This window comes from Anser cygnoides, chromosome 22 (assembly GCF_040182565.1).
Source record: "Anser cygnoides isolate HZ-2024a breed goose chromosome 22, Taihu_goose_T2T_genome, whole genome shotgun sequence".
In the NCBI taxonomy this organism is placed as follows: Eukaryota; Metazoa; Chordata; class Aves; order Anseriformes; family Anatidae; genus Anser; species Anser cygnoides.
In genome coordinates, this window is record NC_089894.1 from 4,204,202 (window position 1) to 4,217,539 (window position 13,338).

Here is a 13,338-nt window from a genome sequence, read left to right on the forward strand (position 1 = left end):
TAGATGTTGGCAGTATGAACTTGTGTATCCCCTCAGTCTTTCACATCCTGGCAAATGGTAGGCCATGTCAGATGCTGTGCTGAAAGGTGATCGGGACACACAAGGAAGCTGTACCTCCTCTCCATGCCCAGGTATGCCACTCATGATCAGGTGGTGGAAGAGAGGGAAAAGTGGAGTAGAGACAGAGGGCCATCCCCAAGACAATTACCCATTCCCAGTTACTGCAATCCTTTGGGAACATCTTTGTCTGAGCCTCCGTCCCCAACACAGCTCCACCCAAAGCAAGAGGAACACTCTTCCCCAAGATTTGGGGCCTCCAAGATCAAGGGACTGTGTCTAGGTGGAGACGTCATGAGTCAAGGACTGGTGTCCATTGGCTGTGGAGGAACCAGGGATGTCTTCCTCAGCTTCAAGACACAGTGCCTGAAAGATGAATTGCTGCAGTGTGCCCCACCCTCCAACGCCTAGAGGAGTGAGGCATTGGCCACAACTAATTCCCAGTAAGGAATGGCTTTCTCATTTAGCCATCTCTATGCAGATGGAAAGACCAGACCAAGACACACTCACAGTTGCTGCAAATGTTTATTGAATCTCAGGAGGGAAATGAGGTGACTCCAAGAAGAGGCCCTGGGAGTGGAGAGCAGGAGGAACAGACAAAAGTTTTTCAGCTTCTCCTACAGCACAGTTCCCACAGGGCATCCATCTACCTGGCCCACAAATGGAGAGAGACTTGCAGGTCACACCAGGCTGGTTTCTGGGGCCCTCAGAGAAAGCAGAGGGCAACAAAGAAAAGAGAGAAAAAGAGTGAGTAAGTGGAAAACAGGAAAGGTAGACATTGTCTATGTTGTCAGAGAAGCCAGGCTGGCCCCTGCCTGTCTGTCATTACAGGACAAGCCAGAGATGGTCAGCTCCTCTTAATACAACAACACAAAGTTTGTTCTTCTGTCCATTTTTGTCCAGCAGCATATTCTGAGTTCCTGGGGTCCTGGTCTGGGGCACTGTCTGGCATCTTTAGCAGGGGCGGCACCTGCTGCCACAGTAGCGGCTGGTAATACAGGAGAGGTCACAGCATCCAGAGTTGATGGGGACTCCATCACAGCTGAGGATGCTGCCAACGGCAGCAGAGGTAGAGGATCCCACAGCAGTGTTCTGCGGGAAGGAGCTGAGGATGGGGCCGGGCAGGGTCACCACCACAGGGGAGGGCTGGATGACGATAGTGGAGTTCTGGCACTGCCTGACGCAGGGCTCGTTGCAGCTGCTGGCCAGCGGGGTCGGGCCGCAGGGCTGGCACGGCTGGCACTTGTCATAGCAGGACATGTCTGGGGGCAGAAGGTGCACCTGGGAGAGAGGACAGGGAGGAAGAAGAACATGGGGATGCATGAGGAGCAGCCTGTCACCACACCCTGACGGAACCAAGGCACAGGCAGTGCTGAGAGCTGGAGGCTCTGCATGAATGTGCCAGCGCTTCTTGGCCTCATCCTGCTAGGTCCTAAAAAGACCAACCATGGCCTGTCTGGCTACAGCCTAGGCCCCAGCCCAGGAGCCATCATACTGAAGGCCCAGTCTTCCTCCATGACAAACCTTCTACCCCTTGACTCTCCCACAACCAGCAGCCCAAAGATTTGGCATGGAACACAGCTGATAACAGCTGAGAGGTTCATGGAGCTGAAACCTGCTTTTGGAGAATGAGGGGGACAAGAAGGGGCTTCACACTCACCTTGTTCCCAAGGAGAAGAAGGCCAGAGAAGTGGATGAGAGAGCACGGAGCTGGGCTGGCTTTTATAGTGCGCCTTAGCTGCCACATGTCCAGAGGCATCCCTTGAAGCAGGGACTGTTTTCTGACAAGCTCCTCTTGAATGCAAAACATCCCACCTAATGATATGGGCTGTGTGTTGCCTTCCTGTGATGCTGTTTTTCATTTCCTGCTTTATGCTGTGCTTTTGCCCCAGAGAAGGCAACTTTTGAGTGGCAGGTAGGGAGGCCCAAGTATTCCCAGGCAACACACATCAGTGTGGGTAGAAGACTCAGCTCACGTGCTGGAAGAGTCCAGTAAAGGCAAATGATGTTAGCCTGGATGACTCTTTAGGGGTATTTTGGGGCCCTTTTGGCCAGAGGTGTCCCAGCTCCTGCCTGTGACCCTACCCCACTTTGGATACTACATCAAACTATGTACACCATCCAAATGCTGCCCAGAATGTCTGCTCAGGTTGTTGCCAGGTGGGGCCTTAGGTAAGTGTACACTGTGTCACATTCAAGCACATGTTGCTCTCTTGTGGGAACTTGCCTGTATTGGGGCTGCCTGGAACAGAGTTAATGTTCCCCACAGCAGCCCCTTGAGTGCTGTGCTCTGTACTTGGAGCTAGAACAGCATTGCCATATTGGCGCTATTGTGGAGCAGTGCTGGCACAGCATCAGGACTCTCTCCAAGCACCCCAAAGCCAGGAGTCAGGAGGTAGACAAGAGGTGGGGAGGAGACATCACCAGGGCAGCTGACCTAAACCGTCCAAAAGGCTATTCCATACTGGATGTTGTCACATTCAGCGGTAAAGATGTGAAAGGGGAAGGAAAAGGGGGGGGGGGGGGGGGGGCGGGAACGGACACGGGACACGACGACTCTTATGTTCCTCTCAGAAAATGGCTAGGCATATTGAGGCCTTTCTCCCCAAGACATGGACGAACATTACTTCTTGAAAAATTAGTTGCTGATAGGAAGTAGAGAATAATTATCTCTCAATTTTTGTTTCTGTTAAGTCCCAGTGTGGACCCTTGATCTCATACCGATATCACTCATGACATCAAAAGCGGGTGGAGAGAACAGCACAAACGCACACTGCTGCTCATGTAAAAAAGATGCATGAACTCATGGGTGCACACACAGGCACTCTTAGATGTATCCTGAAGTATACTCAGGCACACACACACGGAGATAGGTGTACACACACAGCGAAGAAACCAAAGGCTGCTCTCCTGAGGTCCAGGGTTGTGATCTTACCTTCTACTGTCTCTGCAAGAACATCCTGGCTTGCTGATGCCCTGCTGTGTTGTTCGTCCAGGAGATATCGAGTGGTGGAAGACAATGAATCCTGAGCAGCAACTCCATCTCCTCTTTCCTCCTGCTGCCGCTGTCATCCCATAGGGGTGGGGGAAGGCCTACAGAGTGCTTTCTTTTGTTGCTGCTGGGTTTGTCTGAGAGCTGAGAGCTGCTGCTCTTCATCCTGGTCTCAGACATCTATCTCTTGATCCAGAGTGGGAATACACCAGTGATGGTGATGGTGGTGCCTAACCAGCACTTGCACCCTCCCATGTAGTTTGTCTTTGGCAACTGCTCCTTTCACTGACATGTGCCATGTCTTGGTCAGGATGCCACTTATGGTTTTAGATGCCTTCTCTGCAGAGAGGGCTATTTACTTCTCTAGCTGTGTGGTCTGGCTCTTCGTCACCCACTAGTGAGCCTAAACTGGGATCTCCTCTTCACACTAATGGCCTACAACTGATCTGTGGCCATCTGCCATCCACTGCAGTACTCCAGTGGCATGGGAGGGAAGGTGTGTGCCTGTCTGGTGGGAGGCCTTTGGGCTGAGCTCCTGCTGTCCTCCTTGGCACAAGTGGCACACCCTTTTGTTTGCCCTGCACTGGCCCTACACAGTCACTGGCAGCTTCTTCTGGGACTTGCTACCCATCACACAGCTAGCCTCTGCTGAGAGCTTCTGGACTGGTGTGCTCCTTGAATACAATACCACCACCAGTTTTCCTGTCCTCCTTGTGCTCTTGTGGGGTGCTCCAGGTGTCCCTCTGGACATAGACCTATGAGGAGACACAAGACACTATCCACTCACTCTCACTTGGCTGCACTTGTGTCATGCCTGGGGCTGCACTGCCATCTCTATACCCACCCCATTGCCAAGGTCTCCCTCAACAAAGTTGCGTACATATTCTCCAGTGCTGTGATGCTCCTGCTTCATGACAGATAATGAGGGAAGCAGTGAGGAGACCAAACCTTCATCACTTGTGGGGCGTACACAGGACTGTGGCTGTGTTTTTGCCAGCAAGGTTATCAGGGGACCTTGTCAATTGGGATGCTAGGAAAAGAGGAGGCAATCAACAAGTATACAGAGACCAACACCAAAGAAAACATGGAGGTGATGACAAGAGACAAACTTCGCAATTCACACCAGTTGTAGGCCTACCAAGAAGCCACAGGTGCCACTACGAGGAAGATCAACCTGGGCCTTGCAACTGCTACAGCTGTGGGCCAGGACATAGGTTGGAAAGGGTGCAGGACAGACCTATACAAACCCGTGAGGGCACATGCTTGGCAAGGGGAACCGGGAGGAGCACATGAGGGCAGACAGAGTGGGGTGTAAAAGGGGCCAATCCACATGCTTGTCTGGCTGGGCCCTGCGCCTGAGCTCCACGATATTTCTTGTCCTCTTCTGGAATCTTTCCTTACCTCTACGTAATCTCGCTCTGTCCCATGTGCATGTGTGCTGCAAGAAGTGCCAGCTGCTGGTGGAGCAGCAGGAGTGGATTTGGCACCAGCTGCTGGAGTCTGACTGGGGATGAGTCTGACCCTGGTCTGTGCTGTCAGCTGCTGGAGCCAGGGGGTTCTTGTGCAGCTTCTGGAGCAGGGAAGGGAGTCTCAGCCTCCACTTGCCCCTCTTGAAGGGGACACTGTAGATGGGCAGCTGCTTTGCCTCTCCCGCCCCTCTCCCTCTCCCCTCTCAGAAATGCCTTTGTGTGCTTTCTAGTGAGAAAATGCTCCCATCATCTGTCAACCTTTTTCATCTCCCTCTCCCCACGTGACATTTTTTTGTGGCAGCAAAGCCACAAAATTTTCTGAGTTTTCTCCTCCTTTTCTTCTCAGCAGTGGCTGCAGGCAGAGCCCAGGTGCAGCAGGAGCCATGTACAGAGACCAGTGAGGGCACCTGTTCACAACCTAACATACTAACCAGTGAGTTCATCCAGTGGTACGATCACCTTCTGGGCTGAGGCCATGCATTCCTCCTGAGCAGTCACAAAGGCTCCAAACCAGTGGCAAACCTGGAGGGGTGGTTCTTCCTGGCAGCAGACTGCTGGTCCAGCACCCTGTGGCTTGACTGGCCCCAGCACAGGGACGCGGCGGTGTATTACTGTGCCTTGAGAGCCATGGGGAGAGGAGCGGGGGCTGTGGCTGGGCAGGAACCATGGTGGGCAGGGCCGGGCATGTGGTGGGTGCAGGGTGGGGGCACAGCCCCCCCGGGACTCTGCTACCCTGCCAGAAAGTACCCCGTTGACCCACAGCCCCTGGGGCTCCCCTGCCAGCCTGGCCCTGCTGAGGCACTTCAGTTTTTCCGGTCAAATGCTGGGGGATCCAATGGGGGTCAGACCCATAGACTCATGGAATCATAGAATCATTAAGGTTGGAAAAGACCTTCCAAATCATCTGGTCCAGCCATCACTCTACCACCAATATCACCCACTAACATGTTCCTAAGCACCACATCCAACCTTTCCTTGAACACCCCCAGGGATGGTGACGCCACCACTTCCCTGGACAACCTGTTTCAATGCCTGACTACTCTTTCTGAGAAGAAATGTCTCCTCATTTCCAAACTAAACCTCCCCTGGCGCAACTTGAGGCCGTTCCCTCTAGTCTTATCACTAGCTACCTGCGAGAAGAGGCCAACCCCTGGCTCCCCACAAAGTGCTTTTCTCCAGACTAAACAACCCAAGTTCCCTCAGCAGCTCCTCACAGGACTTGTTTCCAGGCCCTTCACCAGCTTTGTAGCCCTTCTCTGGACATGTTCCAGGGCCTTGATGACTTTCTAGTAGTGAGGGGCCTAAAACTGAACACAGTACTTGAGGTGCGGCCTCACCAGAGCAGAGTACAGGGGAAAAATCACCTCCCTGCTCCTGATGGCTACACTATTCCTGATACAAGCCAGGATGCCATTGGCCTTCTTGGCCATCTAGGCACACTGCCGGCTCATGTTCAGGTGAGCATCAATCAGCCCCCCCAGATCCTTTTCCTCTACACAGCTTTCAAGCCACTCCGCCCTAAACCTGTATCACTACACGGGGTTGTTGTGACCAAACTGCAGGACCTGGAGCTTAGCCATGTTGAACCATTTGCCTCTGCCTATCAACCCATCCTGTCCAGGTCCCTCTGCAGGGCCTTCCCACCCTCCAGCAGATCAATACTTCCCCCCAGCTTGGTGTTGTCTGCAAACTTACTGAGGGTGCACTCAATTCCCTCATCCAAATCATCAGTAAAGATATTTAAGAGGATGGGCACCAACATCGACCCTTGGGGAACACCACTTATGACCGACTGGTCACTAGCTGGATTTCGCTCCATTCACCATTACTCTCTGGGCCCGGCCGTCCAGTCAGTTTTTAACCCAGCAAAGAGTGTACCTGTCCAAGCCATGAGCTGCAAGCTTCTCCAGGAGAATACTGTGGGAGACCATGTTAAATGTCTTGCTGAAGTCTAGGTAGACTATGTCAACAGGCTTTCCCTTACCCACCAGGCGGGTCACTGGTCATAGAAGGAGATGAGGTTGGTCAGGCAGGACTTGCCTTTCATGAACACATGTTGACTGGGCCTGATCCCCTCCTTGTCCCGCATACCTTGCATGATTGCATTCCAGATGACCTGTTCCATCACCTTTCCTGGCATCTCTCCAGATGACCATGTCCACTGATAGATGATGGAAAGCGGCCCATAAATCACATCCGCCAACTCCCTCAGTACCCTCAGATGGATCCCATCTGGCCGCATGGACTTGTGACAGTCCAGGTGGAGCAGCAGGTCTCTAACTGTTTCCACCTGAACTGTGGGGAGGTTTCTTCTGCTCCCCATCCCAGACTTCCAGGTCTGAGTACCTCATGGATAAGTGATTTGGTGAGTAAAGACAGATGTAAAGAAGGCATTAAGAACCTCAGACTTTTACTTATCCTCAGTAGTCATGTTCCCCAGTAAAGAATGTTCCATCCAGTAAAGAATGGAGATTCTCCTTGGCCCTCCTCGTGCCATTAATATATTTATAAAATTTGTAGTTATCCTTAACCATAGTGGCCAGGTTGAGCTCTTGCTGGGCTTTGGCCTTCCTGATTTTTTCTCTGCATATGCTGTCAACTTCGTTGTACACTCCCCGAGTTGCCTGCTCCTTCTACCATCAGACATAAACTCTCTTTTTCTCCTGGACACTCAGCAAAAGGTCCCTGTTCAGCCACACCAGTCTTCTTCCCTGCCGGCCCATCTTATGGCACAGAGGGTCAGCCTGCTCCTGTGCCTTTAAGACTTCCTTCCTGAGGAGTGTCCAGCCTTCCTGGACCCCTCTGCCCTTGAGGACTGACTCCCAAGGGATCCTCCCTACCAGTGTCCTGAACAATTCAAAGTCTGCCGTCCAGAATTCCAAGGTGGCAGTTTTACTGACACCCGCTTCTGGCTTCACCGACAATAGGGAACTCTACCATTTCATGGTCACTCTGCCCAAGAGAACTCCCTACCACCATATCTTCCACCAGTCCTTCTCTGTTCATGAACAGCAAGTCTAGCAGGGCACCCTCTCTGGTAGTCTCACTAACCAGCTGAGTCAGGAAGCTGTCTTCCACGCACTCCAAGAACCTTCCATACTGCTTCCTTACGGCATATGTCTGGGAAGTTAATGTCTCCCATGAGGACAAGCACTGGTGATTGAGTGACTTCTGCCAGCTGCTTACAGAACTCCTCATCCATCTCTTCATCCTGGTTTGGCAGTCTATAACAGACCCCCACCAGGATGTCTGCCTTGTTGGCCAGCCCCTTGATCCTTATCCACAGGGACTCTACCTTATCATTCCCAACCCCAATCTCAACAGTGTCAAAACACTCTCTAATATAGAGAGCCACACCACCTCCCCTCCTTAGTTGCCTGTCCCTTCTGAAGAGCTTGTAGCCATCCATTGCATCACTCCAGTCATGGGAGTGGTCCCACCACGTTTCAGTGATGGCAACTACGTGCTAGTTTGCCTGCCACACAATGGCTTCCAGCTCCTGTTTATTGGTCAGGATGGCACATCCAGCGATGTTGGGCAAGGAGAGGGGCGTGCCTGACTGCATTAGCTGTGTGTGGTACTAGAGAGACCTCCACACAGTCCTGCTCCCACTGCTTCTTCCACAGAATCACAGAATCACAGAATGGCTGAGGTTGCAAGGGACCTCTGAAGATCACCTAGTCCAACCCCCCTGCTGATCAGGATCACTTAGAGCACATTGTGCAGGACAGCATCCAGGAGGGTTTTGAATATCTCCAGAGAAGGAGACTTCACAACCTCTCTGGGCAACCCGTCCCAGTGCTCTGTCACCCTCACAGTAAAGATGTGCCCTCAGATGTTTATACACATTGATGATGTTTCCCCTCAGTCTTTTCTTTACCGGGCTAAACAGGCCTGGTTCTTTCAGCCTGTCCTTGTACAACAGGTGCTCCAGTCCTCTACTAATCTTCATAGCCCTCCTCTGGACTCACTCCAGAAGTTCAATGTCCCTCTTGTACTGGAGAGCCCAGAACTGGACACAATACTCCAGGTGTGGCCTCACCAGGGCTGAATAGAGGGGGAGGATGACCTCCCTTGACCTTCTGACAACACTCTTCCAAATGTACCCCAGGATACTGTAGGCCTTCTTGGCCACAAGTGCATTTTGCTGACTCATGGTCAGCCTGCTGTCCACCAGGACTCCCCAGTCCCTCTCTGCAGAACTGCTCTGTGGCAGGTCAGCCCTCAGCCTGTACCGGTGCTTGGGGTTATTCATCCCTTCATGCAGGAGCCTGCACTTGCCCCTGTTGAACTTCATGAGATTCCTCTTGGCCCAACCCTCCAGTCTGCTGAGATCCCTCTGGGGTATCAGCCACTCCTCCGCGCTTCATGTCATCAGCAAACTTGCTGAGGGTGCACTCTGTTCCACAGTCAAGGTCATTGATGAATAAGTTGAACAACACTGGACCCAGTACTGACCCCTGGGGGACACCGCTAGCTATGGGCCTCCAACTAGACACTGCACCACTGAGTACAACCCTCTGAACTCTGTCATCCAGCCAATTATCAATCCACCTCACTGTCCACTCATCTAGGCTGCATGTTCTCAGCTTGTCTATGAGGATATAATGGGAGACACTGTCAAAAGCCTTGATGAATTCAAGGTAGACCACATCCACTGCTCTTCCCTCATCTACCCAGCTAGTCTTCTCATCATAGAATGCTATCAGATTGGTTAAGCATGATTTCCCCTTGGTGAATCCATGCTAACTTGCTGATCACCTTCTTATCCTCCACATACTTGGAGATGACCTCCAGAATGAGCTGTTGCATCACCTTTCCAGGGATGGAGGTGAGGCTGACTGGCCTGTAGTTGCCTGGGTCCTCCTTCTTGCCCGTTTTGAAGACTGGCATGATAGTGGCTCTCTTCCAGTCTTCAGGCACCTCTCCTGTTCTCCACAACCTTTCAAAGCTGATGGAGAGTGGCCTAGCAATAACATCAGCCAGTTCCCTCAGCACCTGTGGGTGCATTCCATCGGGGCACATGGATTTGTGGATATCAGGTTTGCTTAAATGATCTCTGACCTGATCTTCTTTGGCCAAGGGAAAGTCCTCCTTACTCTGCACTTCTTCTCTTGTCTCCAGGGTCTGAGATTCCTGAGGTCTGATCTTAACAGTAAACACTGAAGCAGAAAAGGCGTTCAGCAACTCTGAAGCCTTTCTTAATGTCTTTAACATTCTTTGCCAGATCTAATTCCAAATAGGCCTTGGCCTTCCTTGTCGTGTTCCTGCATACCCTAACAGTGACCCTATATTTCTGCCAAGTGGCCTGTCCCTTTTTCCACATGCTGTAAACTTCCTTCTTCCATCTGAGCTTTGCTAGGAGCTCCCTGCTCAACTGTGCAGGTCTCCTGCCCCCTTTGCTTGCCTTTTTACTCAGAGGGATGCACTGATCTTGAGCTTGGAGGAAGTGATGCTTGAATATTGACCAGCTGTCTTGGACCATCCTTCTTTCTAGGGCCCTAACCCATGGGATTCTTCCAAGTAGATCCCTTAAGAGGCCAAAGTTTGCTCTCCTGAAGTCCAGGGTCACAATCCTACATTTTGCCCTGCTTCCTCCTCACAAGATCCTGAACTCCACCATATCATTGTCTCTGCAACCAAGGCTGCCCCCAACCCTCACATCTCCAACTAGTCCTTCCTCATTCATTAATGCAAGGTCCAGCAGCACACTTCTCTTTTTTGACTCCTCCACCACCTGTGTCAAAAAGTTGTCATCAATGCACTGCAGGAACCTCCTGGACAGTTTGTGCCTAGCTGTGTGATCTTCCCAGCAGATATCAGGGTGGCTGAAAACCCCCATGAGAACCAGGGCTTGTGATTGAGAAGCTATTTTGAGCTGTCTGAAAAAGGTTTCATCTACCTCCTCTTCCTGATGAGGTGGCCTGTAGCAAACACCCACAATACTGTCAGCCATGGCCTGCCCTTTAATCCTTACCCATAAGCTCTGAACTCACTCTTCACCCACCCCTAGGCAGAGCTCCACACATTCCAGCTGCTCTCTCACATAAAGAGCAACTCCACCACCTTGCCTTCCTGAAAAGTCTTTTCTAAAAAGCATGTAGCCTTCCATGACAGTATTCTAGTCATGGGAGCTGTCCCACCATGTCTCTGTGATTACAATGAGATCATAGCCTTGTGACTGCACACAGATCTCCAGTTCTTCCTGTTTGTTTTCCATACTATGTGCATTAGTGTTTCTCGTGCTGCTTGTTTGTATAGAAACATTTCAGATGTCTTTCATTCAACTCAGCCCCTCGTGGGGCAGCCTGAAGGGACTCACTAGCATGCAGTCCCTCAAATACTGGTGTGCAGTCCCATAACTTTTCACTGGTGGGCCTCGTTTTGTCCCTTTCCCCCTTCAAACCTAGTTTAAATCCCTGCCAATCAGCCCTGCTAGTTCCTGGGCAAAAATTCCTCAGAGAAAGGTGCTCCCCATCAGGAGTCAGTGGGTTCGGTGTCATGTAGACCTTCCCATGATCAAGAAACCCAAAACTGTGCTGGTGGCACCAGCCTTGGAGCCACGTATTGATCAGTTGGGTTCACCTGTTCCTTTCAGTATTGATCCCTGCTACTGGAAGGATAGAGGAAAATGCTCCCTGTGCACCTGATCCTTCAATCAATCACCCCAAAGTCCTTATGTCCCTTTTGATTGCTCTTTGGTCACATCTGGACAGCTACCTCAGCTGCCTGAAGTGGCCTTGATGAAGAGAAACCCCTGCACGCTGCAGTCCCCTGCTCTGCTGCAGAACGTGTCTGCATGGGAGCCGGTCGCCTTGGCAAGGGACTGTAAAATGTCAGCTATGCCTGATTTAAATGGCCTGCCTCTACCGCTCCTGGCTCCACCCAAGCTTTGTCAGCCACCCACATGAGGGCTGCCGGGTTCTGGTGGCTCCCTCAACTGCCTCAAAGGGGCCTCAATCAAGGGAAACATTCTACATGATCCCCCACTCCACTGCAGAATGCATCTGCCTCAGAGCCGATCGCCTCGCTAACACCCTGCAGAGAAAGGCCCGACCCATCTGCCACAGCCATACGCTTGTGAGTCTGTTTCCTGGATGCCTGCGTCTCCTGTACCACCTCCACCTTTCCTTGCCTGCCTTACTTGCAGCTGCCTGCTCCACTGTGTCTGGCCCCAAAGCCCCCTCAGGACACCCGAAGGCTCCAGCTCTCAGGGATGCCTGAAGGAACAACCCCGCAGGCCTTGCAGACTGCCAAGCCTTCCAGGATGTGTGAGGGCTTGTCTTCCATACCAGAAGCCACTTTTGCAGAAGCTCTTCTTCTGTGAATAAAAACAACACAATAACATCGCCTCCACCAAACTGCTCTCGTTCCTTCAATCTCAGCTTCTTCATGGCCACTTTGATCTGCCTTCATCCTTTCTTCATCTTTATCTTTGGGAAATCTCTTTTCACTCCATGGCTGCACCTCTCCTTCCCTGGCCTTTCCCCCACTGCTACAGAGTGTCTCCTAAGTCCTGTGCCTCTTCCTCTCAGCCTCAGGTCAAAGGACCCACACAGGAGATACAGTTTTTAGGAATAAAAAGGCAAGATGAACTTCAGATCCCAGTGGATGTGATCATTAAAATAACTCTACCAACTAGCAAAAAGGAAACACAAGCTTTCTTAGGCATTGTGGGCTTCTGGAGAATTCATATTCCAAATTACAGACTGATTGTAAGCCCTCTCTAGCAAGTGACCTGGAAGACAAATGATTCAAATGGGGCCCTGAGCAATGACAAGCCTTTGAACAAATTACATGGGAGACAGTTCATGCAGTACCTCTTGGGCCAGTCCAGGCAGGACATAATGTATAAAACATACTCTACACTGCAGCCAGGAAGAATGGCCTCACCTGGGATCTCTGGCTAAAAGACCCCAGGGAGACTTGAGGGAAACTCCTAGGGTTTTGGAGCTGGGGATACAGAGGATCTAAGGCCTGCTATATTCCAACTGAAAAATAGATACTGGAAGCACATGAAGAGGTTTGAGCTGCTTCAGAAGCAGCTGGTACCGAAGCACAGTTCCTTGAGGCACCCTGTCTGCCGGTGCTGGGCTGGATATTCAAAGGCAGGGTTCCCTCTACACATCATGCAACTGCTGCTATGTGGAGCAAGCAGGCCACAGTGATCACACAACAGGTAGAAAAACACAGTCACCCAGGAATCTTGGAAGTGACCGTGGCCAGAAGGCAAAATTTCATAATATCACCAGAGGAGGAAGTGGCATGCTGAAGAAGCCTCACTGTACCCCAAACCGCCAGAAAATGAGAAGCAATGTGCCCTGTTCACTGATGGGTCCTGTTGTATTGTGGGAAAGCATCAGAAGTGGAAGGCTGCTCTATGCAGTCCTACACAGCAAGTTGCAGAAATTGCTGAAGGAGAAATGAATCAAGTCAATTTGAAGCAGCAATGTCTTGGGTTTATGTGGCAAGGTTTTGGTAGCAGGGAGCTGCAGGGGTGGCCTCTATGAGTGTGGAATAATTGCCTAAAATAACTTGGAAATTAAACTGATATTCACATTTTAAAGAAAAGGTACAACATTGAAGAAGCTTCCAGGGTGGAGTGTAGCTGCACTACATAAAGGTTCCCTAGGTTTCCAACTTTAGATGTTAATCACACCAGGGAAACCTGGTGTGCTGACTGTAAGGACCAGTACAGAGTGTAGAGCAGACTAGAGACACCGCAGCTAGGCTCTGTGATGAGATGGAGACTTGATTGTTCTTGTGCACACTGAGACCGATAAGCTGCACATTTGCTACCCTGAGCCAACGACCTGTCAT

General features: G+C 51.2%; 1 protein-coding gene across 1 annotated transcript; it reads right to left on the bottom strand.

The window, feature by feature from the left end:
* Positions 1-563: 563 nt before the first annotated feature.
* On the bottom strand, positions 564-1,834 carry LOC125181411 (feather keratin Cos1-2). The gene is made up of 2 exons (XM_048056073.2): positions 1,718-1,834; positions 564-1,338 (listed from the first exon to the last, which is right to left on the bottom strand). The coding sequence occupies exons 1-2, from the start codon at positions 1,814-1,816 to the stop codon at positions 1,012-1,014; spliced, it is 426 nt and encodes a 141-aa protein (XP_047912030.2). The 5' UTR covers positions 1,817-1,834; the 3' UTR covers positions 564-1,011.
* Positions 1,835-13,338: the final 11,504 nt, after the last annotated feature.